Source organism: Colias eurytheme, chromosome 4 (genome assembly GCF_061535395.1).
Source record: "Colias eurytheme isolate Ceu_HAF_F1 chromosome 4, ilColEury1 Martin Lab GWU primary, whole genome shotgun sequence".
NCBI classification, from domain to species: domain Eukaryota; kingdom Metazoa; phylum Arthropoda; class Insecta; order Lepidoptera; family Pieridae; genus Colias; species Colias eurytheme.
In genome coordinates, this window is record NC_142983.1 from 6,501,534 (window position 1) to 6,519,203 (window position 17,670).

At 31.7% G+C, this 17,670-nt stretch overlaps 2 protein-coding genes across 2 annotated transcripts; one reads left to right on the forward strand and one right to left on the reverse strand.

Moving 5' to 3' along the window:
• The first annotated feature begins 1,609 nt into the window (after nucleotides 1–1,609).
• Nucleotides 1,610–9,766, forward strand: Slh (sec1 family domain containing Slh). Its single transcript, XM_090120601.1, has 11 exons — nucleotides 1,610–1,777; nucleotides 1,935–2,094; nucleotides 2,271–2,572; nucleotides 2,957–3,046; nucleotides 3,166–3,424; nucleotides 3,790–3,948; nucleotides 5,180–5,355; nucleotides 5,653–5,923; nucleotides 6,263–6,392; nucleotides 7,306–7,509; nucleotides 8,488–9,766. Exons 1-11 carry the CDS (start codon nucleotides 1,750–1,752, stop codon nucleotides 8,596–8,598), a joined length of 1,890 nt encoding a protein of 629 aa, XP_089976727.1. The 5' UTR covers nucleotides 1,610–1,749; the 3' UTR covers nucleotides 8,599–9,766.
• A 2,943-nt stretch (nucleotides 9,767–12,709) lies between these two features.
• On the reverse strand, nucleotides 12,710–17,574 carry CaMKI (Calcium/calmodulin-dependent protein kinase I). Its single transcript, XM_090120602.1, has 2 exons — nucleotides 16,571–17,574; nucleotides 12,710–15,535 (listed from the first exon to the last, which is right to left on the reverse strand). The coding sequence occupies exons 1-2, from the start codon at nucleotides 17,440–17,442 to the stop codon at nucleotides 15,304–15,306; spliced, it is 1,104 nt and encodes a 367-aa protein (XP_089976728.1). The 5' UTR covers nucleotides 17,443–17,574; the 3' UTR covers nucleotides 12,710–15,303.
• Nucleotides 17,575–17,670: the final 96 nt, after the last annotated feature.

Genomic DNA, 17,670 nt, shown 5'->3' on the forward strand with positions numbered 1-17,670 from the left:
ATTCTATAATCTATTGTTTATGTTAAAACTTCGTTGTAGGCACAGGTTGTAGGTACCTGTGTAGGTACCCTTGTAGGTAGGGTACGTACCTGATTATATCTTCGTTGTCCTCGTAAGTCGTAGATAATAATTGATGCTCAAAGTTTCATGCCAATTTGCATCATTACATGACAGTTTAACGTGATTATCGCTTGAACCATATTGTAAAAATAAAATTTCACATTTTCACATAAAATTATGAAGAAAATTTTCTAGTCATAAATACTTTTTTTTTTTCAAAGAATAATAATTGATATTGAGCTTAAAAGCTTAGGTCGTATAATAATGATTAAGTAATCTCCACCTTACAAAATCACGTAAATTTTATGAAAAAAATTTGTAAGTACTTACATATTTTAAAAATAAACCTAAAGGCTAAAACCATAATTACTTGTTTTGAAAATACATATTTGAAGTTTAAGTTATTTCTTTCATAGTTAGTTTTTAAAATTAAACAATATTGCTTTTTCAGTTTCACAGTTTGTAACTTTGAAATTCTCTATTCCCGCTATTATTGTTATTTCTTTTTTTTTAATAATTGGTTCAAACTTGAATAACTAACTACTAATAATTACATATCTACTTTTTATTAATTCAACGAACATTTTTTTCTTTTTTTAAATTAGTTAACTACTTTCTTAAATAAATTAATTAATATTTGAGGGAGATATATTCGTATAGGAGGTAGAAACGTTGACAAGAGAGAATTTTAGAATACCTACTTGGTTCTTTGATAAACTATTTCTCTTCCTATTTCGGTTAGAGTCCGGGCTGTCTGGCTGGCCGCAGTGGTTGCGTTTATTAGTGCGCATCTTATCTGCACAGGAAAATATCCTTAATTTAAAGTCATTTATTAACGCGTAATTTTTAATCTTTTGCCTTTAGATAGATCCATCAGACATAATTTTTTATTGCATGAGGTTTTTTTCTTTGTTAAATAGGTGCCATACGCAATTTTTTATTTCGTTTTAATAAAATAAAATAAGTTCAAAAATTTATTATACTTCAAACAGCTGTAAACGTGTGTAAACATTACCTAATTAGTTTGGTCAGGCTCGAGTCATGGCACGTGTGCTCAGCACACACACACTCTTTTTTAATAGATCTAGAGATTGTAGAGTGACTCTTTAGGAAGGTTTAATAGATATGATTTAAGTTTGTATATCATTTGTTAAGTTTTATGTGGTTTTGTTCAAAGCGGACGAAGCCGCTTGTGATAAAAAATTTTTAACTATATAGATTAACTTTATGTTATGACTTGTATTGTTATATGTACATAATCTGAATTGTTTCCGAAATAATTCGTGCATTTTGTAAAAGAAAATAGTAAACAAGGGTTTCGAGGGTGACATAGCGATCTACATGAGATTCTTTTAAAAATATAAGTACGGAGTCAAGGTTGGTCATCCAGATACTGAGTAGGTATTAATTAGCCACAAAAGATGGCAAAAAAAATGACAAGGAAAGTCGCGATATCAAGAGATAATAAAAAGACTTGTATCCATTTCATAATTCTGAAGTCGACGTGTCGTATATTATGTCTATGTTCCAAATGTCACGTGAATGTCACCTTGACGTTTACAATGAAATATTATAAATTCAATGTTTTCTGAAGTCTTGAGCTTATTATTTAATGATTTACAATAAAAATTATAGGGAAAACGTATTTCAAAATTAAATAATTTTAGGGATTTATGATAACATTTCACTATGACAACTTTACGTGAACGCCAGCTAAGTAAGTCGCATTATGTTTATTAACTACAAGTGTTTCATTTGTGTTCCATTAAAATTGTCCATATTTATTTTGTTTGCAAGGAATTTAAGACATGTTATAATATTTATTTCTTCCTTCACTGTGTTATGAACAGAAACTAATCCTATTGATTTTTCAGATGCACTCAAGCAGATGCTAAATTTAAATGAACCACTGACGAAGGCTGTGGCAAATGAACCCATTTGGAAAGTGTTAATTTATGATAGAGTTGGACAAGATATCATTTCACCGCTAATATCTATCAAAGAGCTCCGAGAATTGGGAGTCACCCTTCATGTGTTTGTACAAATTTTCTTATATTTTATTTATTAATGTATATCAAATCAATAACAACAGTTAAAGTTCATGACTCAGCTGAAATAATACTGTGTATATCCACTTCTGTTTATATTATAATAATATATTTAACAATGTTTATTGTGCAAAACACTAACATTTATACTGATATTTTCAGTCAATTGCATTCAGACCGAGACCCTATTCCTGAAGTACCAGCTGTATACTTCTGTGCGCCATCAGAAGAAAACCTGGGAAGGATCTGTCAAGATTTAGACAATGGTGTTTATGACCAGTATCATTTGAACTTTATATCTCCAATAACTAGGCAGAAACTAGAAGATCTCGCTGCATCGGCCATTCAATCAAACTCTGTTATGAGCATACATAAATTATATGATCAGTATTTAAATTTCATTTGCCTAGAAGATGACTTATTCATTATGAAACATCAGCAGTCAGATGCTTTATCTTATTATGGTGAGTTGGAATAAGTTGTTGAAATTAATCGTATACATACATAAGCATACTATTAATGTTTTTCATTATAACATGGATATTATCATTGTATTCAATTTAAGTATTAATTCAAATTAATTATTTATTATTTATTTATTCATTTATTCTTGAATGATGTTTAGTTCTGTTAGGAGTAAGACATAATAAAATAATAATTATTGTGTTATGTTTGCCCTGGGCCTGACCAAAGTGCGCATTAGCAGCACTTTTCCTCTTTCCTTGATTGAAGACCAGGTGACCAATGTTTTGAATACATACCATACCACTCTTGGTAAAGTTGTATATCCCACAGGCCACAATATAGTGATAAATAATGATCCATTAATTCTTATTTTTATTGTGCAGCCATAAATAAAGGAGACACTAAAGACACAGAAATGGAGGCCATCATGGATGATATTGTTGAAAGCTTATTTTCAGTATTTGTTACACTTGGTAAGTCTTATTAAATTTTATAAAATAAAACTTCTTTGAATTTCTTTCTACATTTGCACACAAATTATTGATACTCATAATATACATGTATATTAAGATAAAGTGCTGTTTGTTTTTAGGTAATGTACCCATAATTCGAAGTAGTAAAGGCAACGCAGCAGAGATGGTTGCAAAGAAACTCGATAAAAAGCTCAGAGAGAATCTCTGGGATGCCAGAAATAATTTATTTCATGGGAATGCTGGACAAGGGGGCACATTTAGTTTTTCAAGACCAATGCTGATTTTGTTGGACCGTAATATGGATATGGCAACGCCGTTACATCACACTTGGACATATCAGGCTCTTGCTCATGATGTGTTGGATTTGTCTTTAAACAGGTTTGTCAATTTTTTTGTAAATTTCAATGAATAAAATGTTCTTGAATGGCTTCATTGCAATATTTTCGACAAAAAAAATCTTTTGTTAATTTTTCATAAAAAATTATGTCATTCTCAAAGCAAATCTAAACTATTCTCAAAGCAAATCTAATAGATATTTTTTTAAATATATAAATATACAAACTACCCCAGCAGAAATTGTTTTGCCCTATTGGCAATTTTCGTGTTTTCCCTTCATAAGTATTTTAAAAAATTATCCAAATTGATCAAGCCATTCTGCCCTTTTACGCGTAACGACACATTTGGCGATTCATTTTTATTTTATAGAAGATATTTAATTAACTGTATCCTCTATTTATTTCCAGAGCAGTAGTGCCAGAAAGCACTGGTCCAGCCTTACCAGGGCAAAAGATCAAAACGCGAACTTGTGACTTGGACTCCAGGGATCCTCTGTGGTCAGAACATAAAAGCAGCCCCTTCCCAACTGTTGCAGAAGCTATCCAGGAAGATTTAGACAAATATAGGTACTAAAAATTAATTAATCACAGAAAGTATAAGTGTATGTGTTGTGTTTGCATAATGTTGTTAATAAAATAAAACCATTTTGTAGATATTTTAATTGAAGAAATGGCATATGGCCACCAATTGTATACAATATCTTTTGTACCAATTTTTTTTTTTTTTTTAATCTTTATTTTATTAACGAGGGTTTGATCAAACATGATAATGCCACCCTCATTGGCATTACAAAAAACAACTATCTACGCTTAATACCAAGATTAACAATTTTGTAAATATGTAAATCTAGCTTCCTTTGAAGAAGGAAGCGCCAAAGAAACATTAACATTGCCCAACAATCTAAGGTTCAACTCAGCAGCAGATCTCTCAGCCTCGTTCCGGACACACTCCACCATAATATGGTAAACATCCTCCACTATGTTACACACACTGCAATTGGGGGATGACGATTTACCCATCAGGTATGTGAACATATTTAGTGGGATATGTCCAGAACGAAGTCTGAGAGCAATTACAATTTCAGATCTACTTAAATTGGAACTGGTAAACCAAGGATATTGCCAAATGTGCGGCTGAATGGTTTTATACCAAATCGCTTTCGATAACGATCTCTCGTCGAAATGCTCCTTCCACATCTGACCACAAAAATCTCGCAAACAATAGAAATAATCAGTGTGTAATGGCAGGCACGTGAATGGTACTCCTTCCGTAACTGCGGTCCTGGCAAGGGAATCAATTTTTTCATTGCCAGGAATACCCACGTGAGAAGGGATCCATTGTATCTTAATTGATTGATTACTATTGCAGGAACTATTCCACAGCATTTTCAAAATGCTGTAGGCAATCGGTGTGCCTCGAAAATTCGAGGTACATCGAGCCAGGTGATATATAGCACTTTTAGAGTCTGTTAATATAACAAATTTACCATCTCCCAATGAATTAATATATGAAATAGCTACTGCAATAGCAATCAGTTCAACGTGCATGATAGAAATTGAAAAATTAATGTGCAACTGAACGGAGCAGTTCAATTGAGGATCATAAATAGCTAGTACCAATTTATACAACTGTATACAATCAAGAATCAATAAATTAACTATAATTTTAGTGAAAATCCACACCACATGCCCACTTATTATAAGTTATTACAAATGGGGTCAAACATATATTTTGGTCAATATTACCAAGTGATACATATTCTTGTCTCATAATACACAACAAAATCTTCTTTATTAGGAGCTCAGAAGCTGAAGTAAAGAAACTCAAAAGCTCAATGGGTCTCGACGCTGACAGCGATTTAGCACTTAGTTTGGTGAGCGATAACACACAGAGACTTACAAGTGCGGTTAACTCCTTGCCACAACTAATGGAGAAAAAGAGGCTGATTGATATGCATACTACTATTGCAACTGGTATGTTAATTGTTATGTTAAACAGTATGAATGATTCTACTATTCATTGTTTTGTTCATTATTGTATGAAGCATTAGATCTTTTGTTGCCTGTAAAGGTATTTATTGTGAAACAGCTGAGCGAATTAATAAACACATTAACAATTACCTTACATTATACATAATATGTTTTTATACTGAATGGAATTAAACTTCCAAAATAATAATACCTAGATGTCTTTTATAATGGTATTAAAAGTTGTTCTTTGATTCATTCTAAAAGCAATGGCATTTCATTTTACAATGCATTTTTTTCTAGCAATATTAAACTCTATAAAATCAAGACGATTGGATTCATTCTTCGAATTGGAAGAAAAAATAATGAGTAAAAGCGGCGCGGTAGAGAGCAAAGCTGTTATGGATTTGATCACTGACAGTACCGCGGGAACCACAGAAGACAAAATGCGTTTATTCATCATTTATTATCTGTGCACGTCACAGGTAACAGAGGAAGAGTATAAGAAGTTTGAAGCCGCTCTATTGACCGCTAATTGTGATATCAAACCAATGGCTTATATGAAACGATGGAAGTAAGTATTATATACCTTTTCCGAATACCGTTATAACGCAAATCATATTTTTTGCATTGAATAGTTCAGAACAAACAGTTCAAAACAAAATCAAGTTTATTAGCATTATATTCTCTATCTAGATGTACCAGAAATTACGGCCTATAATGGTATGGGTCAATATGCGCCAAATTAAATTCAACCTTATTCATATGAATTAAAGTCGAATTTACAAAGCAAAAAGGGATAACTCTAAAACCCTTTGCCCTTAATTGTGTATCATGTTGTGAATTATCTAAGTTCCGGAAAACAAAAACATGCAAATTGTTAATTAAAGAAATCCCTATTTATTTTGTATAGAAGCTTCACGAAAATGTCGAGTCAATATGAAGGAGGTGGTACCAAAACAGTGTCTATGTTCTCCAAACTTGTGTCTCAAGGATCATCTTTTGTCATGGAAGGAGTCAAGAATTTAGTTGTTAAGAAACATGTAAGTCTATTTTTTTCAATCACTTGTTTTTAATGTAAACTGTGAATAAAATGTTCTCATAGTTGTTATAAAAAATTGCTTGTAATTATAATTTAACATGTTTATAAAATAATCTATAATGGACATTAGTAAAATCGTATATGCGTTCAGAATTCCCCCTTCCCGTCACACTTTCTACTGTCGATACTTTCTTACTATCACACAAACCTTGCTGTGTTTCGTCAAGCCGTTTTAATAACGGGGCCGCGGGTATTGCTGGATTTCTTCCGCGACGAAAAAAACTTCGTTAATAGGGAATATGCATAAAATTTGATATGGCCTAAAATATTTTTTTCTCGAAAACTTATTATCGTAATATTATAATGAAAAGGATTTTTTTTATTTACTTACTAGCGGTCCGCCCCGGCTTCGCCCGTGGTACATAATATTTACGTTTTCTCTACATAAGAACCATCCTCGTACTTCAAGGAATATAATAAAAAAAGAATTATCGAAATCGGTTCAGCCGTTCTCGAGTTATGCGCTTACCAACACATTTTGTGATTCATTTTTATATATAAGAAGAAGAAGAAGATATTTAAACCCCTAAAATAATATTCAAAAAGTGCAAAATAAGGGAGCGAAATTCAAACTTCCAAAACGCGCCACCACTGGTCGAACGAAATGTGACGTCATCTGACAAGACATTGTATTCATCACTCCAAAGTAAACACTAAGGTGAACACCCACTGGACGTGTCATGTGACGTCACGCAAAGCGCGCGCAAAATGGCAGAGTTTGAACTGCTTAAATTTTTAAAAAGTTTTAAATTTCATTTATAAAAATATCTAGAGTATTTTAGTATACTTGAATAGTAAACTATTAATTTAAGACAAAAAAGAAACACATTAATATTCCCCATTGCCATCACCAGAAGCTGCCAGTAAGCCGCACGGTGGAAGCGGCGATGAACGGCGGCAGCGACACTGAGCTGACCTGGCTGGACCCGCGCAGCGCGCGCACCGACGCGGCGGGCCGAGCTCGCGCCTCGCGCCACGCGACACCCAGCGACGCTGTTGTGTTCCTTGTGGGCGGCGGCAGTTATATTGAACACCATAATCTGATCGACTTCGCTAAGGTACTGCTGGCACAGAATACATAATATGTAGTAGCTAAACGCTACAGAACGGACACTCCGCCTCCCGCCAAATTTAAACACTTACCTCACCCCGCACGATCATGATTAAAATGGGCCACATTATTCTGCAAGGACGATACGCAACGAAGATTGACAATATTAATCAAATTGACTTAAAGTAATTTTATTATTGGGGATTTGTGATTATCGTTTTTCGTAGATAATGGTTAGTTAATTAATATTGTGCTGTTTACGGATGTATTTCATCAGAAAAACGCGATTTTTTTTTACGCTAGTCACAAATGTGCCAACAATAAAGCGTTAACACACACATTTGCAGTCTCTACAGTGTGACTGTCAAAACGATAATTTTGTATGGAGTGTCCGGGGTGTGCTGCTAGGGTGTAAGGGTGGTTTTCCACCAATAAGCGAGGAATCTGTTTGTAAAGTACCAATCATATCGCTTCATTTAGTTTGAAGTTTGAAGCGATACTATTGGCTATTTACAAACACATTCCTCGCTCATTATTGCAGAATGCATCATTCATTTCAAAAATGGATTCCGTCAGGGGAATATATCAATATCAAAACAAAAATAAACTATGCACATAAAATAAATTGTGTGACTGTGGAAGTGTCAAAATTTAAAAACAGTGTAAACAGAAGTGCCTTCTAGTAACTAAACAACAAAATTTATTTATTCCTTCGAATCACAATGTGTGAAGATTTAAAATAAAATGGCATTGACATATAATATTGATACACTATGTGATTTAATGTTTCGATGTTAACAATCGATTGACCTTTAATCAGATTTCTTTCACGCAGAATTATCAGTATTGTGGCTTCCGCCTTCGTATAAATCACGGTTGACCTCTTTATAACACTTTACATTGAAATTGGATTAGTTGTGAAGACCTCAATACTTATTTTGATCCCCATTGTGTCTATGTCAAAAACTTATTTTTTTTTTTACAGCAACAAGCTGCTGGTGGCGTTTCAAGAAAAATAATCTATGGAGCGACAACTCTTCCGAACGCCTCTCAGTTTTTGAAACAGCTATCACTTTTAGGAGAAGAACTTCAATGAACATTCCTGTATTGAATTACGGTTATTTGAATTTGTAATATAATATTTATTCAAAATGAAACTTGCATGAAGTCTCGTTAAAGGATGTTTGGGAATATGATATAGAATGATGACCTAATTTTATTATTAAGAGTTTTTATTATGCAGCAATAAACTCATCAAGGTCTTTCGACAGAATTAATATTGTCATAAAATGTTAGATTTCGTTAATTTTTCGTAAATTGTAATATTTTTTGCACGGATTGGTGTTATGCTTTTGCAAGTAAAGAAATAACAATATGTACATAGTGTTATAAATAGAATTAATGTTCACTTTAAAATATTTATATGAACCTGAATGGGAGATAAATAAAAAACTCAATTCAACAAGTTGGCATTTTATTTACAATGACGTTGAAAATAGAGCTAACATCTAATAACTACCAATAAATTTTGATTGTTTAGAACAAGAAGTATAAAATCTAAATCACAAGATCATTAGAATTCAGTAGCAATCAGATCTTAAACCATAAATTATTATTCCTCACGATGTTCTATTCCGACAAACCGCAAAGGCTATGGGGCAAAATAATTTCACAACCAAAATCCTAGACGACCAGAAGCAATGTTTTTGTTTGAAATCTAAACTTAAACTTGTCTTGAATTAATGTATCCCAAATCTACAATCTATTGTGCTAAATAAAAATCGTGTCACATTTCGAACACAATAATTTTCAAAAAATAGTGAATATATTAAGTACGCCTAAAAGTAACGTACAAATTAAACAATAAATATTAATTACTGTCAAGGAACTTGAATATTTAAAAATATATACGCTGCAAAACTATTACACAAAGATAAATTTAATATCTTTTGTCATCTCACAAATATAAGTACTCTCAAAATTTAATAAAATGTATCACTGCTCATGATATGATTTTGGCACAATGAAAAACGTAAATAATTACGAATGAACACTGAAGAGAGCAAAATACAACGAATAAGATATATCAAAATAATTATGAAACCGGTCATGGGAAATATTAAAATATGGATAATGGTATTATTTAAACTTATATATGTACATACAAATACATAAATTAAGAAAGTTGTTTTGCATAATATATAAATTGCTGATTAAAAACATGTCTTTTCATTATCATCTTTTGTGCGTTACTCTTTTATCGATCCAACATTCTGAAGTAGAAATAGTTTTTAAATTTAGACATTATGCAGAAAGAAAGCACCCACTGATAAAATATCCGAATCGAATGGCACATCTACTGTTAAAAGCTAATTTAATTGTTATGATTTAAGTAGTTTATTCAACATCGAAAAACAGATCTAATATAAGTTAAACATTAGTCGTAAGGCGAGTTATACTTAATGCTATTAATTTAATACATAATACAAATACATGCATAAGCTAGATATTATTTGATTATGTTTCACAAGTAAAGCCCTCTCGATACTTAACAAATATTAATTGAGAATAAATCATATGTATTACGAAATATACGAAGATTACAAAAATGCAGAAGAATGTTTTCTCATTAAAAAATAATTAATAATAAGTCTATGACAATCTTTTTTAGTTCGTGAAGGCGCCGAGAGCATCGCCATCATAAGAATGGACGTATAAAAAAAATAAAAAGACGGACGGATTATCGCCTAAACATTGAGTGAAGCCTAGTAATGGCGGCGACACATCCATGTGTGTGTGCCATGTTGCCATGGCAACACTATGGCAACAGCTGTCCTGATGACAATGGCGGCTGTATTTTTTTCTATAATATTTGCCGTAATAATTTTGTCATTAAAACATAAAAGAAATAACTTGCTTCCCTGTGGAATGTAATCCCTTGTGTTTTGTTATTTAAAATTGTACTGTTGCGACACCATTTAACCACGCAAGACGGCATTTTAAATATTTTTTGTGAAACAGTGACGCAGTTAATCAGTCGGTAGTTCACGACGTAATGGCGGCCGACTAGCTTACTATGGTGAGAGTGTGTGCGTGTTCATTGTCTTTACACGATCGCTAGCTTTACTACGGTGGCTTCACGTTGTTTGTTCGTAAAACGGCGTCCGTCTTTTTTTATACGTCCATGATCATAAGTATATTTAAATACAAGACATTACAATTCAACGTTAATGTAAGAATAATTTCTATACATAACGTATTTATGATGATTTATATGTTTTCAAGGCGACATAAAAAGAAACTAGTTTTTTTATGGCGACGATCTTGGTGGAAACTAAAAAAGAATGGTCTGGCAGGACATACGGGACTCCACATACATTTTAGTTAAGTCTTTACATTTCGAGACGTAATTTAAGGTGCTGGTTTGGACAAATTTAGAAAACTCATTACATTTATATAAGACATCACGGTCCATCGCGATCGAGCCATTACATTATCCATTGAACCCAACACCATTATTCGCAACAACTATTCTATAAATATAAAAGAATACATTTGAGTTTGAACACTGTTTTTTATAACAAAAATAATAAAACGACATGATTTTTTACGTTTTACATAGATTACAAGTCGTAAATAGATGGCAAATAAATTGCAACCCATTTACGTACAAAATCATATTGTTATCTATAAAAACATAGTGTCATAGGTTATCGTAATATTATTCATATATCATATTATAATTCAAAACGGACAGCATTCATAATACATAAATAAGAACATCGAAATTAGTAAACATACCTTATTATAATCGTTAAAAATATAAAGCAAAAATATAGATTTAAGATTATTTTATAAATTTAATGCAGTGCAGTTAGCACACAATTTTAGGGTATTAGATTTTGTTTCAAGTTATTTAATAAATTTTATAGTATTATGATTTGACGCACCGTATACGATTTTACGAATAACGAACATAATGTCCACAAATTTTCAAATAGAGAAATAAATAAAAACAATTTATGGGTAACAAATGTGGAATGAAAATTTTTTATTATCAAGAATGCCTTATACTAAACAATGAATTTTCTTCGTAATTGCAATGAACCAAAAGATAGATTTTAAGTAAGTAAATTACTCTTATGAGCATGCCAATTTAATACAAGGAATAAATGGGAATAAAGTTGTTTTTTTTTTTTTTTAAAGACAGGCGATATTTCTACTTATTGCCGTCCATATTTAAAAAAAAAAGTTATCACTATACCAGAACATAACTATAGATTAGCAATAAAAAAAGTTAAGATCATGAAGCCCAGGTTATAATATATCAAGGGAATATTGATTGCCTAATGCTTCTAACTTTACAGGAGTAACCTATATTATGTTATAATTTCAAAGTAATGTCCTTGTACATAATTTAATATAATTATTATGGCACTTGCATCATACTTTAGCGGTAACTGATATGGCCACAAATAGAATCATTTTTAATTAATCAATACCCAAACCCACATTACACCAATTAAATCTACTCCTTGGCTTCAGGATCTTTCATATAAAATAAAAAAAGAATAAAAAAATATGATAATAGCGTCATGGAATGTCATTTTTTAAATACCAATAAGTTGCGAGAGGAATGTTACTAAGAGAATATATTATTATCATTCATTCATTTTTCATTAAAATATCATATGAATACTTGCAATTTTCATATTCATGGAATAGGTACACAATATGTTATTATATTATGTTATAGGTTTCAATCTAAATAAACAATAAATTTGAGATTCAGAAGAGAAGATCTATACTGGTCATTCAAGAGAGCTGTAGCCTCATAAACATATTGAAAAATTATAAAAAATATAATGAACTGATGTTTTAAGTTAACCTAAGAGCGAGCGCGCACGAGCAACTTTGTCTCCGCAACTATTTTGTCTCTCCCATCAGTTTGTATGGGGAGTTGCGTCGCTACGTGCGCGCACTTTCATACTAGCCCATGGGTGAAGAGACAAAATAGTTGCGGAGACAAAATAGTTGCGGAGACAAAGTTGCTCGTGCGCGCTCGCTCTTATACATATTGCAGATACTTCCATATCTCTTTATCAATATTTATGGCTATAATATATTATGTATCTCTGACGGTATGATCATATTAATTAAATACAATCATTTGTTTTTGCGAGATATAATAAATCATTCTATTAACAACATAAATAAATCAAATAAATATGTACTTAATTTTGGCTGTCAGTCTTACAGAGATATTCAGATTGCTATCTTCTGATTTGTTCTTTGCAAGAATGTATCCATTAGGCCCAGCATATAAATAATAAAATAAGATTCACATATTCTATTAGATATAAGAGCATTATTGTAAGACAACATTTAATTCAACAGTGCAATATAATTTAATAGAATAACTATTTATTTGAAAATTGTAATTTTCTTCTCTAGATATAGGAAGGATTCAGTTTTAAGTAGTAAAACTTACATTCTATATTTAGCATAAAATTCAAACAGCTATACATATTTATAGGATTATATAGAAAGATTTACACACACATGCATTTACACTCAATGTCATGACAATATAAGTCTTTAACGGCTTAAGTAACAATGCAACAAAAATTATTTAATTGTGTATCATTTTTGTTAAACTATAAACCTCACTACAAATTTGTAAAATATAACATTCAATAAACAATATATTAAATAAAATAATAAACTTAAATTGGGCAAGATGATTCAGAAAGAATAGAGGGTAGAAAGAAACACACTTTACTTAACTCCCTTCCAACACGAAATAATAGCATACAGTTACGACCAAACCATCTATTACCATCTTTATCCACGAAGTGATCAACTAGCATTTACTATTGGATTTCCACAACATGCTACTGTAACATTTTATAAATTTCATAAATTTTCTCAACATTTATTTTCTTTCTGAAGCACCTTCTTAAAAAATAATCATGGAAGCTCCTAAAGCTTTTAATGATAGTAACAATAAGTTCTCACATCATGCTTATAATTTTTAATTTACATTAACAACATTTGCAACAATACTAAACACACAATTGATTATATCACCATAATTATATAATAAATATAAATATAACAAGTTCAGAATGCTAAAGAGAAGTCAATCTACTTATAATATGATGCTTATTATCTCATAATATTTTGAGTTAACATGATGTAACCATGATTACATTTTTATGTAAAGCACTCACATGGACTTCATCAATTAAGTGACATATTTTAAAGCATGAGATTCAAATATTATATTTCATTTATGTAGTTCTAAAGAGCAGTAGATTAACATTTTAAATTAAATACATTTATTTTATGATGTCATACTATATTTTGCACATTTTATACATAACTCTCAAGTATTATTAATATATTGACTAGTTGATGATGAAATATATTAATTAAACACTTCGTTGATTTCCATGAAACATTGACTGGCAGAAGTAGAGTGACAGAATAATAGAATATAAATTCAGTCATAAATATATAATAGACCGGACCCTCAGTGGAGTTTCGTTTGCAAAAATAGCGGACCTAAATCTGACTTCTGATATATATTGTATAGATCCCAGACATGCTATAGACAGATGTTGCCAACCAGTTTTGTGGTCCCCCTCTCCCCACCCCGGTAATTAAATATGGCATACAAAGAAAAAAATAAACATTTCCAAAACATGCCGCGTGGGGTATCAAATGAAAGAGCTTATTGAGTAGATCACGAATATATAGCATACTATAACATTTCTTACACTTTCTCTAAGATTTTTAAGAAAATTTACGAAAATGCTCCATTTTTGAGTTAACTTTAAACCACTATAGATTGAAAACTCATGAATATATTTTTTAAATTATTATTTTAAATAATTAACAATATTCCATTGTTTACGATTCAATAGTTCGTACAGTGAAATAGTTGTATGGGGGAGTGGGGGGAGCATTCAAAGATGGCGAGTATATTTTCAAGTTTATGCCAGAAATAAAGGCCTAATACAAAAATATCGGTGTCAGGGCTTAGAATAATTATCTCTGCACTGTGGCAGAACATTCTTGAATCAGCCTCTGTGTGATTAGATTTCAAATCGGTAACTTCAGTGAAAGTTGCGCCTTGCAATTACAACATTTTGTGGGGTCATCAAATCCTCATAGTGATACATATAGCTCACTTATTACGAACTATTGAATCGTAAACAATGGACTATTGTTAATTATTTAAAATAATAACTTAAAAAATATATTCATGAGTTTTCAATCTATAGTGGTTTAAAGTTAACTCAAAAATGGAGCATTTTCGTAAATTTTCTAAAAAATCTTAGAGAAAGTGTAAGAAATGTTATAGTATGCTATATATTCGTGATCTACTCAATAAGCTCTTTCGTTTGATACTCCACACGGCATGTTTTGGAAATTTTTATTTTTTTCTTTGTATGCCATATTTAATTACCGGGGTGGGGGGAGGGGGACCACAAAACTGGTTGGCAACATCTGTCTAAGGATGTCTGGGATCTATACAATATATATCAGAAGTCAGATTTAGGTCCGCTATTTTTGCAAACGAACATCTCCTTGGAGCCTGCTCTATAACAGAATTATTTAGAAAGCAAGCAGATGTAGCAGTAGGTTTCAATTAACAATTCAGATACTACAATTTATTAAGTTCCACCTTACATTTTCTTGACCTGATGTGGATTCTTAAAGTCAAGATATGTATGTTATAAGAATAAATTTATGTACCTTACTTGCATTATTGAAATGATGTAGCGTAGCATATTTATTGGGGCTGTTGTTGTTGATTCTCTGGTTTGGACTGGGCGCTGGAGTTGCGACTTGAGCTACTACTGTTGAGAATCATCTTTTGCATCTGACGGATAACAGTGGTAGCGTGATAGGCTTGTTTCCAGCGCGACTTGGCAAAGTTCTTCTTGAGTTGCTCTGATACTGTGCCATGGATGTTCTTGTTGCTAGCGGCATTGCCAGATATCCATGGGTGAGCCAAGGCTTGCCTGTAAGGGTAGTCAGGAATATTTCAAACATAATCAATTATTAATTCCAAAAATTTATATCACCTTCTGTAATAGGTATTTAATAGATTTAAGTATTTAGTAGATAGCAAATTGAAAATATCTTAATTGATTTCACTGATAAACGCATCAATAAAGCAGCAAGAAAGATCTATTCATGGTTATTAAATAAAACATAATGGTTTATGATTACTAACTTCAAGGATTATTTTATTAAAATGGAGATAGAAGAATATTATACGTATAGATGAATAGAATGAAAACATTCAACACAAACAACTTGTGGCAGCAGCTATGCTGTATGCGGGTATTATACTTTTGTTGTAATTATATTAATTTTTTTTAAATTTATTTATATTTACCTCATTACCTCACAAATGAATATATTCATTACCTCCCGAGAAATATGCTGCATACTGAGCTAATTTTTATATTTATAAGTATAAAGATTTTTATTAATTAATAAATAAATATAAGTACAAAACAAAAACACATGATATTTTTGTGTAGTTAACATTATTATAAATTCTTCAATATTAAATTAACTAGATAACTTAATTGCAGCTATATTTGCTCTAATTCTTCAAGGACATATTATAAATTCATTTGTTATATTTTGAACACTAAAGGTATTTTAATTGAATAGATGTGAATGAAGATGCCTTTGTTTCTTGTTATTGTGTAATAACTCAGACAATGATCACAAAAATCATGTAATATATTTGATTTTAACACTGTCTAAAATATCTACTGTTTTTGTGTAATGCCCTATTTTGTAGTTATAACCTGCTGCATAATTACCATTTTCTCCTTATTTTATACATATTCTACACATTACTATACACATATATTGAAGGCCCAAACATGAGAATCCTTCAGGTAATTGATAGTTTTGAATAGGAATTGTGTCAACAGTGGGTATATTTTATTACAAATTATGCCTGTAAACAAAGCTTTGTGATTTCAGGGGACATAGCTAAAAAGTAAAAAGTAATAAAAGAAAACAACATTACTTACTTGCAAGTATATCTCTTGTCCACATCCACACACATCAAATGCCTGATGAAATCCTTTGCAGACTCACTAATATCATCCCAGTATGGTGAATCAAATTCAAAATCACCTTTAAGAATTTGCGCAAATAGATTTGCATCATTCTCATCATAGAATGGTGGGTAACCACACAACAGGATGTATGAAATCACACCTATGCTCCAAACATCAACTGCTTTACCATATGGTTTTTGAGCTAGCACTTCTGGAGCTACGTAACCAGGAGTCCCGCAAGCTGTTGCCATTATTCCCGAATCTTCTATTTTGGATAGACCGAAATCGCTTATCATGATTTTGCTATCTTCATCAGAACTGTAATACAGCAGATTTTCAGGCTTCAAGTCCCTGTGTACCACACCTTGAGTATGCATATAGTCAACAGCCTCTAAAACTTGTCTTATGAGATTTGATGCATCTTTTTCGGTGTAAGAACCCTTTTCAACAATTCTGTCAAATAATTCGCCACCTGTTACAAGTTCCATAACAAGATAAACTTTGCTTTTATCCTCGTATGTTTCGAGCAGCTGGACGATATTTGGGTGGGAAAACATTTTCTTTTCCCCAGCCTCAGCTTTAGCATTTTCGCTAAATCTTTTAAGCACCCTGATTTCATTCTCTAAGGAATCTTCCTTTCCTTTCAGTGCTTTTTTATCAATGATCTTGCAAGCGAACAGCTGTCCATTTTCTTTACTTTCTATAAGGCGTACTTCAGAAAAGGCTCCTGTACCTAAAAGGTCTTTTACAACGTACTTGTCCTCAATGGACGGCTGTTTCTCAGATTCCTTTCCATCCTTTTTAGATTTTCTACCAAAGTCTTTTTTCCCAAAAAGAGGCATCTTGAAGCCACTTACACTATATCACTATTCACTATAGGATGTAGGAATATAAATTCAATTCACTACATAGAAACAATATCTATTTGATACTGAAGTGAGAATAATTCTGAAGTAAGGACAAGAAGTCTCAACAAAGATCACAGAGCAAGTAATATAGTAAGAGACGGCACTCAGTACTTCGATTTCGAGCTCACGCACACATAAGCATGTATAAGCTAAGGTCAACTC